The sequence below is a fragment of the Phalacrocorax aristotelis genome, chromosome 3 (genome assembly GCF_949628215.1).
Source record: "Phalacrocorax aristotelis chromosome 3, bGulAri2.1, whole genome shotgun sequence".
In the NCBI taxonomy this organism is placed as follows: Eukaryota; Metazoa; Chordata; class Aves; order Suliformes; family Phalacrocoracidae; genus Phalacrocorax; species Phalacrocorax aristotelis.
The window spans coordinates 94,398,994-94,415,094 of record NC_134278.1 but is presented as its reverse complement, the minus strand read 5'-3'; the positions used below and the strand labels follow the sequence as shown (position 1 = coordinate 94,415,094).

The 16,101-nt window shown below is 53.5% G+C and overlaps 2 protein-coding genes across 3 annotated transcripts; both read left to right on the top strand.

Moving 5' to 3' along the window:
* The first annotated feature begins 1,748 nt into the window (after window positions 1-1,748).
* Window positions 1,749-5,027, top strand: NPAS4 (neuronal PAS domain protein 4). The gene is made up of 8 exons (XM_075088540.1): window positions 1,749-1,997; window positions 2,580-2,746; window positions 2,846-2,982; window positions 3,169-3,274; window positions 3,419-3,665; window positions 3,934-4,043; window positions 4,479-4,614; window positions 4,698-5,027. Exons 1-8 carry the CDS (start codon window positions 1,897-1,899, stop codon window positions 4,954-4,956), a joined length of 1,263 nt encoding a protein of 420 aa, XP_074944641.1. The 5' UTR covers window positions 1,749-1,896; the 3' UTR covers window positions 4,957-5,027.
* On the top strand, window positions 4,990-15,442 carry RRP36 (ribosomal RNA processing 36). Of its 2 annotated transcripts, none has more exons than XM_075088547.1 (7): window positions 4,990-5,342; window positions 10,303-10,441; window positions 12,534-12,600; window positions 13,450-13,554; window positions 13,677-13,751; window positions 13,863-13,980; window positions 14,220-15,442. In XM_075088547.1, the coding sequence occupies exons 1-7, from the start codon at window positions 5,117-5,119 to the stop codon at window positions 14,357-14,359; spliced, it is 870 nt and encodes a 289-aa protein (XP_074944648.1). In that variant the 5' UTR covers window positions 4,990-5,116; the 3' UTR covers window positions 14,360-15,442. The 2 variants fall into 2 exon arrangements, with proteins under 2 accessions (XP_074944648.1, XP_074944647.1); XM_075088546.1 differs by having other exon boundaries at window positions 4,995-5,297.
* The last annotated feature ends 659 nt before the right edge of the window (window positions 15,443-16,101 follow it).

Sequence of the window (16,101 nt, the reverse complement as noted above, 5' to 3'; positions counted from 1 at the left end):
GGCCACCAGTGACGTGTGGCAGCTGTGGCTGGTGTGAGCCACAGCCCTGGCTGGGGTGGCAGAAGGGGAGCTGGGCCCCTACAGCAGCACTGCCCTGGCCTGCCTGCCTCCTGCCTGGGGCTGTGCTGCCCTGCGAGAGTGCGGGGAGGAAGATGGTGCATGTCTCTGGGGCTATGCTGCCTGAGGAAGACGAGTGCCCCGCAGCTCCCTGCTCCAGGGAGGGAGGCAGAGAGAGGGATGTCTATAGGGCAGCCTTCCTGGGTGGCAAAGGGCTGTGCCCAAGCCATTTCCCATGGAGGTGAGGTGTCTGATGTGAAAAGAAGCTCTGGTGGCAACCGTACCGGAGCTAACACAGGGAAAGCTAGGACATACTTGGGTGGGTTCCCTGGGATGTAAAGTCACAGGGCAGCTGAGAGATGGTGGTGGCTGCATGCTGGGAATGGGTGGCAGAGGGCCCAGGCTATCTTCCTGGCCCCGAAGGCTGGCATGTAGCCAAGGTCAAGTGCTGCTCATCCAGAAGTACAAGGTTGCAGAGGTGCCTGGGCTCCTCAGCCTGTGGGAGGTGGCCAATGTGGGTGCAACAGAGCAGTCTGGAGTGGCAAGAGAGCAGTGAAAACCCCATGGCAAGAGAACAGAAGGCACCACACTTGTGACAAGAGCTTGTTCTTCATGTACTGGCAGCACCTCGCTGTGGTGGGTGATGAGTATCGATGGCAGGACTGGGGCCTGAAGGGAGCCAGGGTGTGCTGACACTACATCTGGCTCATGGAGAGCACCCCTAGCCTGGGCTCCCCCTTTGTGGTCCTTGGTACCTGCAGGTTACCTGTGAGGGCTAGGAGGGCGTTTCCCATGCATTGTACAGCAGCTCCAGCTCCCCTGCTCAACCACCTGCCTCAGCCACAGGCTCCCTCTCAAGCCATGCTGTGAAATGGTGGAGTTTTTTTTTCCCTGGCAACCTCTTCCCCAGCACTGAAGCACCAAGCTCGCTCTCCTTGTAGGGTGCCAGGGACTGGGAAACACCCACAGACCACCCAGGCTTACTGCACTGGGCAGCGTGGTGCTGAGCACAGAGGCTCCCCAAGGTGCTCCTGGCTCTGTCCATGAATGGCTGTCACCGGGTCTTCTCTGGGGAGAATCACGATTTCTGGGAAGTTGAGTGGAGATAACAGGCCCTAGAAGGGCTCAGCGCCCCATGCCAACTGCATCTAGGAGAGCAAATCTTTGGCGGGGAGGCGGCTTCTCTGAGAAGAAGAAAAGAAGGGGCTCACCAGGGAGAAGGTCACAGGCTTCACTCCCCTTCAAGGGTTCCCTCAGGTTGAGGGGCACTGTGGCCTTGACCCCACTCTGCCAGGACCCTGCTGCAGACCTGGGGTGGGACACTGCTCACCACCTTGGTCCAGATGCCTCCACTGCCTTTTCTTGGCATGTCAGTTCCCTCTCCCAGCACCCAGCTCAGTCATCAGTGATGCTGCAGAGCAGCTGCCGGGTGGGTGGACTAGCCACAGGCCTTCAGCCCTTCATGGACCTTCTGCTGGGCTGGCAACAACTGTGGGCGAGGAGCTGGGCGGATGTGTGCCCCACAGGGGGATCCCTGCTACCTTCATCATCACCCCCTCCTGAGCGGCCAGTGCTTTAAAGACCCTGGCTTCCTTTTATTGCTTCCCCTCTCAGATTGCAGCCGGCTGCAAGGGCTATTTTTAGCAGCCTGCCTTCTAAAAATAGCCCTGAGCTGTTTGGAGTTGCGTCACGAGAGGTAACTCTCTATGAGCGGCTTGGCCCCTGCACCCCAGAAGGGTACAAAAGGAGGCCGGGAGCAGTGGGGTCAGCAGGTTCAGACACAGCCAGAGGCAAAGGAGGCAGCGCGCTGATAGCTTCAGGCATCCTAGTGCCGGCACCATGACCATCTTCTGCAGCCACTGCCACAGGCCGCTGCAGGCAGAGATGAGCTGCCTGCCCAAGAGGGGCAAGCAGGCGTCCGGTGCATCGAAGCCGTTCAGGTGAGCTCCCTACAGCCTCCCACCTACAGGGCTGTGATGGCCTCCTAGCTGGGGAGAGCCCTGGGCCCGCTTGCGTAGTGCCTGATGGCCCCTGCAAGGGGCTGGCACCAGCTTAGGACTGTGGGACTGCCAGCTAGTGCGTGGGGAGGAGGTGTGGGAACTTGGAGGGGTCACAGGGATTTCAGATGGTTGAAGGGTAAAGGCAGATGCAATGGGCTGGGGCTCACATTCTGGCACTCATTGCAGTTTCCATTCTTGTGGGGCTTCAGTGGGGAGGTTGTGTCGCTCAGGCTCCCCCCAAAGCACAGGTCATTGTCCAACCTGGCCCCCAGTGAGGGGGCACCAGCCATGCCAGCAGTGTGTTCTCCTGGGTAGCCATAAGCACCTCTGCCTGCACCACCTGCACTGAAACAGCCACCACAGGTTTGCTCCCTCAGAGGCAGCCAGCACAGGCACTGAGCGTCTCTAGGGGAGCATCTCCATTCCACGTCTCTGAGCTTGTAATTCTCCCCACAGCAGTGGGTGGGGAACGCTGTCCCTCTCCCTCCCTGGACATGTCTCCCCAGATAGCTGGCTTTGCAGGTCAACCAAGAGTGCCTCCAAGGCTCGCCGGGACCAGATCAACATGGAGTTGCAGGCTCTGCGCTCCCTGCTGCCCATCTCCACGCGAGAGAAGGAGCGGCTCTCCTACCTCCACACCATGGCCCTGGTGTGCCTCCAGCTGCGGGCTGCTCAGCTGTTCCCTCCAGGTACCCATGGTACTGCTTTCCCTCACGCTAGCGTGGCTCTGTGTGGGGCACTGCTCCCACCCCATCAAGACATTGCTTCACCCTGCGCTCCCTCTGCAGACTCAGTTCTTCCTGCGGGACCGGCCCTCGGTGCAGAGCTGCTCTCCCTGCTGCCGGGCTTTCTGCTTGTGCTCTCAGCCAATGGCAAGCTGGTCTACATCTCAGAGAATGTCACTCAGGTCCTGGGCCTCTCCGTGGTAAGGCCTGCCCATGGGGCATTTGCGATCACTATCCCCATACCTGTCCCAGTGCCTTTATTACATGCACAGCATGCTGCCCTAGTAGACACTGGCCTGTGGCTCCAGCGGGCTGTGCGCTGGCAGTGCCAGCACACAGCCCACCAGGACGTGCACAGTCCACGATAACAGCCCCCTCTTTATCAGGTGGAGCTGCTCGCCCATGGGGACACAGTCTTCGACATCCTAGATGGGCGAGCACGTGAGGATGCATGCAAGAAGCTCCTTCTCGCCCAGGAGGAGCCCGGCAGGGGTAAGGGAGGCCTTGGCTGGCATCTCACAGATGCTGCCACCCTGCTTTGGCCCTTCGTGGCTATGGTCAGAAAGCCAGGGCCAGCCTGCTGGGAATGGAACAGGGGAGCCCCTGACCTGCTCCGGCCACTTTGTCTCCCTGCAGAAGTCACATTTATCAGCGAGATGCGCACGTCCAAGGCCTTTCGGCTGCAGCACGGGGGGAATCGGGCTGTGGCAGTACACGGGCACTTCATGGCCCCGCGCTGGCCAGCCTTCCCCTCCACCGCCGCCTTCCTGGCCCTCTGCACGCCAGTTGCGCGGTTGCCTGCAGACAACGATGCTGGTTCCCAGGATGACCTATTCCAGAGCACTCACATCCTAGACATGACGTTTACTGATGTCACGGAGAGGTGAGGGGTGCCTGCTCGCACCACAGCCCCAGCTGTACATTTCAGGCAGCAAGGATCATTTCCCTTCACCAAGCCTGTGTGAGGGATGCAGGCTGGACTCTGTGGAAGCAGTGAAACTCTCCCAGATGCTTCCTGAGCCTCTTCCCTCCCTTGTTTGCAATTCATTTCTGTACCCATCATTTTGCTCTCTCCTCCATCGTGCTGCTCCTTCCTGACATGGTGCAGACCCTGCAAAGCACTCAGTCCCAAATCCCCTTGTCTCCCCCAGTGTCACCTACCATCTTGGCTACCACAGGGAGGAACTGATCGGTCAGTCGTGGTACAGCCTCCTGCACCCTGAGGACACTGACATAGCAGCTGCCCAGCACAGGGCTGTGGGTGAGTGTCAGGCCTGGGAACATGTGTGTCCTTGTCTGGCTACACCAGAAACCTGGCTGTCCAGGAGAACAGAAACAAAGTGTATTTAGTCCTGACCGCTGTGGCTCCCTGCTCCGAAAAGGATGGAGCAGAGAATTGGTTACACGCTCCATACACTGTCTATAAGCTCACAGGTAGCTTGCAAGCTTGGGAACGTGGGCACCCCACTTTACCGCAGTGCAGAGGAGGGACAAGCCTGCCTGAGACCCAGCTTTTTGGGAGGGTGGGACCGTTACGGACCTGACCCCACTAGCCGTGGCTTCTATCCCGCCGGGGCCGGAGCAGCAAGCCGGCTGGAGACCCAGCAGGACAGCCTGCGGGGTCCCCGGGCGGCACGCTGCTCCCGGCCGGGGCCGCCGCGCCCTTCCGCAGGCTAACGCAGCCCCTTGCCCGCAGCGCTGGGGCCCGGGGCCACACCGGGGATGGCGGTGCTGCGCCTGCTGCGCCGGGACGGGACCTGGGCCTGGCTCCGCGTGTCGGCGCGGCGGGAGGGCGGCGGCCGGGCCATCGCCTGCACCAGCCGCTGTCTCAGGTGAGGGCTCGGACGGGACGGGGAGGAGGGCGCCGAGCCCCCGGGCCGCCCCTCGCCCCTCCTCAACCCCGTGTCCGCCGCAGGGAGGAGGAGGCAGCCTACCTGCGCGCCCGGCAGCGCCACCACACCGCCCCGCCGCCGCCGCCGCCCGCCGCTGCCCCGCCGCCGGCGGGACGGGAGCTCAGCCTGCTGGCCGCGCAGCTCCGCGCCCTGGCCGACAGCCTCTCGCCGCCCGCCGCCGGTCCGCCCTGTCACTCTCCCCACCCCGGTCCCTGTCACGGTCCCCAGGACTCCCTAGCCCGGCTCCTGAGCCACGCGCTGGAGGGGGCGGGGCCCCAATAAACACCCCTCCCCCACCGCCTGCTTCTGTCTGCGCCTGCGCCGCCGCTTCTCCGCCCCGGCGCTACGGGGGTCGGGTCGCGTTGCGCGGGTCCAGCGCCTGCCGCCGGCGTTGGGGGAGGTGGTGCCCGGTGCCGCCCCTCGCTGCGGGGAGCGGGTGGCGATGCGGCCGCGTCAGGAGGGCGCGGGGGGCCGGGCCCGGCGGGCTCGGGCGGTGGCGTGGGGCAGAGCCGCCGCCGCGGACCGTGAGGAGGAGGAGGAAGAGGCGGCAGCGGCGGGGCGGCCCCTCGGGAGGCTGAAGGCAGCGGAGAGCGACAGCGACGACAGCGGGAGCCCCCCCAGCGGTGCGGAGGAAGAGGAGGAGGAGGAGGCGGGGGCTGGAGGGAGAGGTGAGGGCGCCCCGGGGCCTGCCGCCCCGCCCCCCCCATGCCGGGCCCGCCCGGAGGCCAGGGGAGGCGGTGCGTCCCCCGCCTCGTGCTCGGGACGTCACGGCCGCCCGCGGGCGCGTGCCGTGTTGCGATTCCTTCGTTCCCCCGCTTTCCGCCCCCCACCGCCGGGGCCCGCCTGAGCTGTTCGGGAGGTCTCTGGAAGAGCAACTCAACGGGAGCGGCTGCCTGTTTCCCCCGGCCGCCCTCCCCGCCTGCAGGAGCTCTCGCACACCTCCTCAAAGGCACTCGGTCCGTGCAAACGCAGATGCGCGGCAGCTTGCAAAGAAAGCCCCCGGCAGGACCCCTCACCTGGGGCGCGTAGCGTTGAGGCAGTGGTTTCCGTCTGCAGCGCTGGATGCGACGTGGTTTCCCCGCCTTAGAATGATCAAACTGAGAATGAAACTCAAACTCACTTCACAAAGCGCATGTGACAAATGTGTCAAAGGCCCAATTCCCTTCAGAATTGCGAGGGAACGGCCGTCGGTGTTAGATACATGGCGTGGCCTGGCTTGTCGCCGGTGCGGGATGGCGCTGGCTGCCTTGTGAGAGGAGCGTCGTTGCTGTGTTGGTGTGTGGGAGGCACGCCTCATGGAGGGGCAGGCTTTCAGGAAGGGGATCCCAGCGGTGGGTGGGGTGTCCTCATCTGCAGGCATTTCATTTTTCTCTTCTAGCTCAGAGGGAAGACCACTGAAAGTCACCCTTTCTGCCCCACAGCTGGATGTGAATGGGAACAGCAGTTTTGCTTTTACCATCTCCCTGGGCCCTCTGTAATCTCGTTTTTTGGAGCAGAAGTAGTTAAATTAGAGCCCAGCTCTAAGTTTGTCTCAGTGGGGAATGACTGGGTGGTAACAGCCATTTCTCAGGCCATCTGCTTTTGCATCCTGGACACCCTTTGATGCGCTCAGCAGGATGTATAGTTCTCAGCAGGTTCAGCTGAAAAAGGCGTAAGTTGTCCATGTGTCACAGGAGTCTGTAGGAGGAGAGGAGACTTGGGGAGGCTGTGCCAGTGAGCAGGGAATGCTCCTGTTATCAGCAGGTAACAGTAGCTTAGCAAGAGGTGGAGGGAAGAGGAAACAATCCACAAAATAATGGCGGAAGGGAAAAAAATGGCAGGAGGGAAGATGAAATGGACTGTAGAGACAGCACAGAAAAAGTAAATTATATTCTATGGGGGGAAGAAGAAATGAAAAAATAATTGGGAAGTTAAAAGTGTCAAGAGAGAATGCAAGAAGTAAGGAAAGTAAGCTAATCATGTCTTTTAGTAGGTGTTTTGGTGGAGAACCCATCAGCCCAGATTTTAAGGATCACGAGCTCTCCTCGTACAGAGGCTGTGGACAGCACCAGTCACTCTGGAGCATGAAGCCGGCAACCTTTTCATACACACGGTTGCCAAATCTGCTGCCCAGCAGCAAACACGTGCTGGGACCATTCACTTCTGGCCCCAAAACAGGCTGCTTATTTAATGCTGATGTCAAATGATGCTTTTGTCAATGTGAGTGGCTAATTCAGTCTCCTACAAATAGGTAATAGGAGGCATTTCATGGGCTGATACCACTGTGTGGAAAGCACTTTCCTTATTATGTTGTGGGTAGCCAAATCAGGTCTGGTATCCCATACCAGTATTGAAATATTTTATTAGTGGAAGCTCTCCATGCCTTCACTTTGTCTGATTTATAACAAATCTCTTGTCTAATTCTTTAGTAAATGTTGCATCTTTTCATATGGTGTCTTTATCTCATTTTCATTGACATCTTGAAAGCCTTTGCTATTTTAACAGCATTGTTTTGGAAGCGCAGCCAAATGGAGTATTGTAGTGCAAAAGATGGTGTCTTGTCTGTCATCATGAAATGTCAGAGTGGCTTCCACGTCATCTTCCTTTCCTTTAATGGTTTCCTTGCCCTTTTGACTGTCCTTGCTCAGAGTTTTTAATTTCTCTGTCCGGTGATATTTGGAGTATCCAGTATTGCCCTATGTAGTGATTAATTGCTCTATACCCCAGTAACTTGTATAACTAGCACAAATTTTTCCTCTAGTCCAGCAGTCTAAAGCTATCTGCACTGAATTTGAACAGTGTGGTGACAGATGCTCTTGTCTAAGTCCTAGAATTTACTGGTTTTCCTAAGTCCCTGCAAACCCCACCAGCATGATTACTTTAAATTGCTGGGCTGCTTGGCACTCAGCTCTGTGAATATGAGCCCGGGTCTTTGGTCTGAGGGTGATTTCACATCCCAGGCGGGCAGGCAGTAAGTAATTGTACAAGAGTGACACGGGGGAAGATGGAGAACCTGAGGGAGGTCAGAAAGGCTGACAGTGCTGTCATCCCTTGGAATACAGGGGGCAAGGGTGTTTGTGGGAGCCTAAGCAAGAGGGGATATCAAACTGCAGTAAGGAAAATGGGAAGGGTGTTTTGGAGAAGCAGTGTGATGAAATAACACTGTATTCACATTTCCTTTGCCCCTTGTGTGGCAAACTGGATATACGGTGTTCCCTTAAACCTCTTCAGAGGGCTAACGAGTGTTCCTGGGTGTTCAGAACAAGCAAAAAGAAAACACCTCTTGAGGCAGCACTTAGATACACTCATTATGTTTTCTGGATGATGAGTAGATTCGGAATCAGAAAACCTTGGTTATTGCCAAGATGAGAGTGACTGGGATGATGAGTCTGTGCTCTGAGCCAGTGTGGCTGACCTCATACTGCTTTCTGAATTTGGCAGCAGATTTGGGCAGACCATGCAGAAACTTTGCGTCACGGGGCAGCATATTGGGTTTGCATGGCAAGGTTTTGGTAGCAGAGGGGCTACAGGGGTTGCTTCTGTGGGAAGATATCAGAAGCTTCCCCCATGTCCCATTAGCTCTGCCTCGGCCAGGGGCTCTTATCAGCAACAGTCTCTGTTATCACATCTCTGTGATAACATACTTTAGAAGGGGGGAAAAAACCTGCTGTGGAACAGCAGGTGGAAAGAGGAGTGAGAATATGTGAGAGAAGCAACCCTGCAGACACCAAGGTCGGTGAAGAAGGAGGGGGAGGAGATGCTTCAGGCACCAGAGCACAGATTCCCCTGCAGCCCATAGAGAAGACCATGCTGAAGCAGGTGGATATGCCCCTTTGGGAAGCCCTTGCTGGAGCAGGTTTGCTGGCAGGACTTGTGACCCTGTGGAAGGGACCCGCACCAGGCCAGTCTGTCCCTGAAGGACTGCACCCCATGGAAGGGACCCATACTGGAGGGGTTCTTAAAGAACTGTAGCCTGTGGGAAGGACCCATGTTGGAGAAGCTCATGAAGAACTGTCTGCCGTGAGAGGAACCCCATGCTGGAGGATGGGAAGAGGGAGAGCAGCAGAGACAACATGTGATGAACTGTCCGCAACCCCCATTCCCCATCTCCCTGCACCACTCAGAGGAGAGGGGGTAGAGAAATCAGGAGTGAAGTTGAGCCTGGGAAAAAGGGAGGGGTGTGGAAAAGGTGTTTTAATATTTGGTTTTTATTTCTCAGTACCCTGCTCTGATTTGATTGGTAATAAATTGAATTAATTTTCCCCAAGTCGAATCTGTTTTGCCCATGCTGGTAACTGGTGAGTGATATCCCTGTCCTTATCTTGACCCACGAGCCTTTCGTTATATTTTCTCTCCCCTGCCCAGCTGAGGAGGGGAATGACAGAGTGGCTTTGGTGGGCACCTGGCGTCCAGACTGTTTTTGCTAGTCCACAGTTGGGGTATTTTGTGCCAAATGCATAGTGTTGCAAAGGTTTAGAAAGACCGTGTGCCTGTCACTGCTCAGAGGTGTTGAGCAGGCAAAATTCCAACCAGGTGGTGTTTGCCAAGACTTTCTCCTTCAGAAGGGAGCCAGTCCTTCCTTTCTCTATTCCTTCTTGCCCTTCCCATCATCCAGAGAACAACAGAATGAGCATATCCAAGTGCTGCCTTAAGGAATGTTTTCTGATTGCTAGTCCTGAACACCCGGAGGTGTAAATCCAGAAAAAATTGTTGATAATATTTTTACATTGTCGTTCTAAGAAGTATTAAAAATTACTGTCACTGAGGGATATTAAAGAAGCATAGCAACAGAAAATTCCAGAAGAGTATCTTATGTATCCATCAGTACTTTGGGTAGAACTGGCTTTGCTGTTTCTTGTGTTGTTTGTGTTGGTCTTCTAGTCATCAGTCAGAGGAGCAAAGGAATATTTTATGAAGCACAAGGCATAAATAGCACTGGAGAGCTCACAGCAGGGCTAGAATATGAAACTGCTTTTTTGTGTTGTGGGGTTTTGGTTCTTTCCCCAGTGAATCGGGCTACAAGCTATTGGTAGTGAGATGGTGAACGTTGAATGTCTGGATTTCAGTGGTTTACAGGCCTCTGGGGTGCTGAGGAGGCTTTGCTGTGGGAATCGTGTCATTGCAGACTGAGCAGAGCCATGGCCGATGTGCAGTGGGGAGAGACCATCTCCGAGTCTTAACAGACAGACTGAACAGGCCATGTGGTTTTCTTGCACCTTCTGGCTGTTGTCATGGTGTGACAGATGTGATGATGCCCATTTAAAGGCAATGGGACAAGAACAGTCTGTTAAAGTGAGTCAGGACTGAGAGGTGATCCCCTCAGAATTTGCAATGTGGCCAAAATACAGCCCAGTGCAGAGCTTGTCCTGGTCTTTGTACCAGGTAAAAACTTTGAACTGGTCTTGCATGTGTTACTGAGAGGAGAGAGGGGGAGACTATTCCAGTGCTGAAGACTGCAGTGATTAATAAGAGAGAAGTCAAAGGCTGAGAGATGCAGTGCCTTCTTTCTGCCATGCAGCTGTTTAGGGATGACACCACTGTTCTCACGTCGCTGCCTTAGGCTCTGAGGCATCCCTCTGGGTGGAATTTGGGTGTGGGAAGTGCCTTGAGGTGCTGTTAGGCTCAGGTGTGTCCTGCGCTTTCTTCCAGATCAATCTCATGTGTCTTTCGAGGAACTCCTGCGGGAGCAGAGTGATACGAGAACAAGAGTGTGCAAGCAGGTGACCGGTGGGAAGAAAACCACAAAACCTACCAAAGCTACGGTGAAGCAGCAACAAGGCAAAAAGGGGTAAAGAGGTTCTTTTGTGATCAGAAAAATGTGCATGTGTGTTCTCTGCACTCCAGAAGTTATGCTGGGAGCTCCTCACAGCATTGCCATTGCCTTGGAGCTGGTGTAGATCTCCTTTATTGTGCTACACAATAATGCCTTTCACTATACTGTTTCATTTGGGAATGATCTGTTGCTGTTTCACAGCTCTTAATATCCTACCCTGTTCAAATCCCCAGTGGGCACCTGTCGCTTGGTAGTTAAATTGCAGCTCAGTTCCTTTACACCCTCTGTATTAAGGCACTTTTAACCCACAGCATGGTATGCTTCTCTTTTAAGCTGTGTGATAGGGCTTTACCTGTGTACCCTGGGCCCTGAAATAGTTACCCTGCTGTTTTCTAAACCTCTTCCAGCGTATCAGCATCTTCTGCCTGGCTCCCACTGGCTGGAGTTGCAGGGACAGCCAATTGTTCTGGAATTTCATTAATCCTTCTGCTGTTGCCTCTTTTGTGGCTTGTCTGTATTGATGTTCTTTTCTTCCCCCTCTACAGTACTTACCATCACAGACTTTTTCCTGCCCTCAGTGGCCTTTACATCTCCTATTTGCATACTCTGTAGGTGCTATAAATGTGGTGGCTGTAAAATGTATTCAACATAACAAAAACTATCAGCTCTTTTTACAGTCCTCCACAGACCCCCACTGATAAAAGCTGTTATACTGTTACCCTCTATGTGCAGTAGTTAGCTGGTTTTCAGTCCTCAAGAGTCGTATCTAAGTTATTTGAACAGGTTTCCACTGTTACACTGGCATTCCCTAACCTATTTCTGAATCTCTGCTGAATACATGTTTATTTGGCCATAAACAGTTGATAAGAATAATGTTTCTACTTTACCTTTTACCCAAGAGTCTGGTGGATTTTGTGTAGTGCAGGGTCTCCACACAGTGTCTGTTTCTGTCTATTTCACGCAGTTTGCATAATTCTGTTTTTATTTAATTCCCCTAATCCTTTAAGTGATGTATCATTGTAAATCTCACATGCTGTTTCTCTCATGTTTTTGTTATGGAAGTGAGCTGTTTAAAAAAAATTAACTTCAGGGAAATCCCCCGGAGCTGAGCTGGCTTCAGCAGTGCTGTATAAAGCTGACTTGAGAGTATCGTACAGGGGTGTAACCACATCAGTGGACGTGAAAATATGCTGAACATTGCCCTCAGTGGGATTTGGAAAGTTTACTTACGCCTGCAGGGTTGTTTACGTTCCTGCCCGGGTGTTATTGTGTTGCTGAATGTGGGCATAATGCCCCCATTGTGGGACTCTCTTTCACAGGTCTTTTCATGTTTCTAATAATTTACCTGATGTACTGACAAATTGTAGGACACGGCATCCAAGTAATATGGGGAGAGTAATACCCCGTTCTCCCAGCTTGTACTGTCCCCCTCGTACACCTAAAGCATCAAGCTCAAAAGGCCTGTGTTGCAAGGAGAACTTGTTCACTTAACTGGTTTTCACCATGGTCCTTGTGGTCCTGCTTAGCTGCGGAGTCTCTTTCGGGATATGTACCATAAGCTGTACAACTCTTATTTCTGGGGGCTGACCTTTTCTTTGTGTTATGATATGCTTTCTGCAAAGCCTGGCCACAGTGGAATTGGCCTATCTTTGTAACTACCCACGTGAGTGCGGAAATTCCCAACTTTGCTCTCGCCTTTCAGTGTAAGTGTTAGTCCAGAGTGGATGAGATGGTGGGCCAGGAATAGAAGAGGGTTGTTGCATGATGAATAAAAAATATGGAGAGGGAGAGGAATGACTGAGTACGGCGCATCTACTGATGCAGGTGGTGGGTTTTCACCTGATAGTGTGGGGCTGTATCAAGTTTTGTGTAGGATTGTTTTAACTATGCTTTTATAGATCATTTGGTTGTAGTAACCTTGTCTACCTCTTGACCAAGTCACCTCTTTGTTTCCTGTAGGTATCACAGTGGGGACTGAGTGGGAGAGTCTGCCGTTCCGGCACTGTGCAGTAATGTTCTCCTGGGGGTCTGGCTAACCTCCTGACACATTAGCCTGAGCCTTATTCTGTCCTCTGCTCCTCTTAAGTACATTTTTTCTCCTTTTCAGGCCATTGGAGATGTCTGCCAAGAAGCCTGTACCTTTTCTGCGACAAGTTGTCTCTGTTAAAAAGAAGGTGGGTGCTCCCCCTCCCCAGTTCAGGAGCTGACTTCCCTTAGTGATGCTAATTGGGCACAGACATGGTAATGGGGCTGCTGAAGATGATGCAGGCTGCTTCTGAGGATAGGGCATGAACTGATGTCTGGTGAACGCAGGTAGTGCTAGCATGTCTCTGGCGACAAGAAGAGATTGGGTGCAGGAGCAGCTGCTCCCTGTATCACCTGCTGACCTGCATAATGCACCGCCTTAGGAGTAACTCAAACATTTGAGATGCAAGTGTTTCTAGAAGATATAACGGCTGCCACCAATGACAATTGCGCTGCAAGCTATGGTCGCTGTTCAGTGCTAATCATATTGGAAGTTCAAATGTCCATCTAGTTTCTAATCTGAATGTAACTTTGACTTATCATTGCTGGGTCATCTTAATATGTTAATTCCTACAGTTAGAGATCTCTCTTTGTCTCTCTCTTTTTGTATGACCTGACCCAGGTAATCTGTAGATAGGTTTGAATTCCCAAATCCATCACCTTGACAACACATGCTCAGCCAGCTCTTGGTCTGGGAGTGGCAGGTGTTTGGAGGCAGCATTCATGCTGCTGTTCCTTGAATTGGCTGCTTCTGGGTGGTAGACTTGCATATGGAAATGCCTGTTGCTTGGTAGACTGGATGCAGGCATGATGACTTTGTGAGGGACTGCCAACTTGATTATTGGACTCAGTCTTTGCCAGCTGCAGATGTTTTCAATGGTGGGTGCATAATATTTGAGTAAAAAAAAGGCAAGGTCTGATCTATGGAAGGAGAGTAAGCAGGCTATTAACAGGGTAAGCCTGGCCACAGTTCTAACCTTTGCCTTCCCTGCCTTCAGGTCCACAGAGACCCTCGATTTGATGACCTGTCTGGAGAGTACAAGCCTGAAATATTTATGAAGACATACAGTTTCCTGGACAGCATCAAGAAGCAGGAGAAAGAGGTGATGCTGTGTGCCTGTCTTGGGCCAGAAGAACCTGGCTTGGCAGGGGCAGCTTTTGCAAAGGCCTTTCGCAGTGGAGTTGACAGGCAGGCAGTCATGCAGCATTCTGCTCTCTCCTTTAGATGATTCAGAAGCAGCTGAAAAAATGCCGGGATGTGGAGCAGAAGGAGAAACTCCAGCAGCTCCTGAACCGCATGGTGAGTTCAGTGCAGCATCTCCTCTCCTGTGAGGCAATGCACTAGAAGAGAGGATGTGTGACCTGAGGTCTGCCTAGACACTTGCTGACATGGGCCATCCTTTCTGTACAGACTCAGCAAGAACAGGCACAGAAAAAACAGCAGAAGTTGAGGGAGAGGGAGCTGTTTTTTAAGAGACAACAGAGGGAATTGGCCAAGCAGGGAAAGAAACCCTTCTTCCTAAAGAAATGTAAGTACTCGGTGTGAACATCCTGCAGGAAGACCTAGAGGGAGTACTGCTGTGACAGGACTCCAAGCACCGGAAGTGAGGTATCCCTAATATTCCACAGAACCGTGGAGGGATTGTTCTAGTGCTGGTACTCAAGGAGCAAGCCAGGCCTGGAGCCAGGGACAGAGATGTGAGAAGGGGCTGGTCTGTAGACACGATTTGGGCTTTACTTTAAAACCTGGCTCCTTTCTCCTCTACAGCTGAGAAGCGGAAATTGGAGCTAGCTGAGAAGTATGCGGAGCTGAAGAGGAGTGGAAAGCTGGAGAGCTTCCTGAACAAGAAGAGGAAGAGGAATGCCATCAAAGACAAGCGCCGTCTGCCCTCACAGCAGGACTTGTGACTGCTGGACAGACATGCTGTTGACTGGCACTGGGACTTGCTCTGCCCTGGCCAGGCCTGGAAGATAGCCATCCCTCTTCACAGTATCTGCCTTTCACTGTACAGTGATCCTGTTAGGCAGCAGAGCAGAGGCTGAACTGAAGGGAATAGTGCTTTTTGTAGCTGAAATGCCCTCTTCACTTGTGGTTTATGTCGTGCCTGTGTGGTGACAAGTCTGTCGTGCAGATACACGTAGTGTTGACAGCCATCTCTGTCCTTGCATCTATCTCCTCATATCTTCCTCTAGCTAGGAGAGCTGGAGCCCTACCCTGCAGTGCTGGCTCTACTCCAGGTCTTATCAGACACCAGCTGAGGTGGTGGACCTTAGGTGGGATGGCTGCGGTACAACGAATGCTCAGAGCCAGGGTAGCACTGACTTTGGACCAGGTTGCCCGAAACTTCTTCAGTTGGGTCTGGGAATGTCCAAGGGCAGGTGCCACCCACCTCTCTTGTCCTCTGCTCCACTGCTTCAAGTTCTCAAGATGAAACTTGGGGTTTTTCCCTCCTCCAGGAAACCTGCCTGGTTTTAGCCCATAATCATTGTCTTGTTCTTAGTGAAGTGCCTGGCTCCATCTTCTCAGTAGCCTTGCCTGGGGGTGGGGTGGGTGGGAAAGGGGTGTCGTTAGGTCTCCCCAAAGCTGCCTGTTCCTGAGGGTAAATAAACCCTATTCCCTCAGTCTTTCCTTGCAGCACTCCAGCCTTTGTCAACTTCCACATCCTTGACTGGAGTCAGCCCTGAGGACCAATATCTATCTGCCGGGGGCCCAGCCTGGTTGCAGTAACTGGATGTAGTCTCTTCAAGTGCTGAGTAGAGGGGAGAGGATTACACCCCTCTGTGCAGGCTGCACCCTGGTGATGCAGACCCTGGTGCAGCTCGCCTTCCTCACAACCAGTGCATGCTGCTGACTGTGCTCAGGTGCTGCTGCCTGGGATCTCTGCTGGAGGGCCGCCTCTCTTCTTGGCTTCTCAGGGTGGTCTCTACAGGGCTATTAATGCTTCTAGGAAACTGTTTCAGGATGAAATAAAATACCTCTGTTTTCCTTTATTCCCAGTGTTGGTGCTGTTGCAGTTGAAAGTGTTTGAACTTACAGGAATTAATGCCTCTCAAACATTATGTTTGACTACCAACTCTCTTGTTTCTCTGCATTCCTGATTGCCCATTACCTGTGGCTGTGCTGACAAGGAGGTGATGCAGCTGTGACCCAGGCAATCTGCCTGTCTGACAGGTTGGAGGGTGTGCTGGTAGAGCACCTTGGCTCTGCAGGGCAGAGTGCTCCCTGGGCACAGCCATGGTGTGTGCAGGTGGGCAGCTGGTGTGTGGGGCCTGGGGAAAGGCCTTGCAATGAGCAAGGAATGGAATGATGAGCAACTCTATCACGCCTACCTGAGGGTGGTGCTGAAGCATCTGCCTCCATTGCAGCTCCTGTGGGTGATGAGTTCTGCTCTGATGACAGGTTTTCATGTAACTGAAGGCAGTAGAAATAGGATGTGCCAGCTTGGCTGGAGACCATATGGAAATCCTCAGCTGCCTTTAACCTGCATGTGGTTTATTGTTTTCCACTGTGCCTGGCTGCTGCTTTCTCCTCTTCTTGCCTTGGAATGTGGGATGCAGACCTGCCACATCCTTGTGCCTTCAGAGGAGGGTTACTCTGGGAGCAGTGTGGCAGCACCAAAGCCCAAGGCTATCCTGACTCCTTTGTGGCA

Coding starts and splice junctions, on each gene's coding strand:
- NPAS4 (XM_075088540.1), top strand. CDS start 1,897: ATGACCATCTTCTGCAGCCACTGCCACAGGCCGCTGCAGGCAGAGATG. Junction 1,998..2,579: donor GGTGCATCGAAGCCGTTCAG/GTGAGCTCCCTA, acceptor CTGGCTTTGCAG/GTCAACCAAGAGTGCCTCCA. Junction 3,275..3,418: donor CCAGGAGGAGCCCGGCAGGG/GTAAGGGAGGCC, acceptor GTCTCCCTGCAG/AAGTCACATTTATCAGCGAG.
- RRP36 (XM_075088547.1), top strand. CDS start 5,117: ATGCGGCCGCGTCAGGAGGGCGCGGGGGGCCGGGCCCGGCGGGCTCGG. Junction 5,343..10,302: donor GGCGGGGGCTGGAGGGAGAG/GTGAGGGCGCCC, acceptor GCTTTCTTCCAG/ATCAATCTCATGTGTCTTTC. Junction 12,601..13,449: donor TTGTCTCTGTTAAAAAGAAG/GTGGGTGCTCCC, acceptor CCCTGCCTTCAG/GTCCACAGAGACCCTCGATT.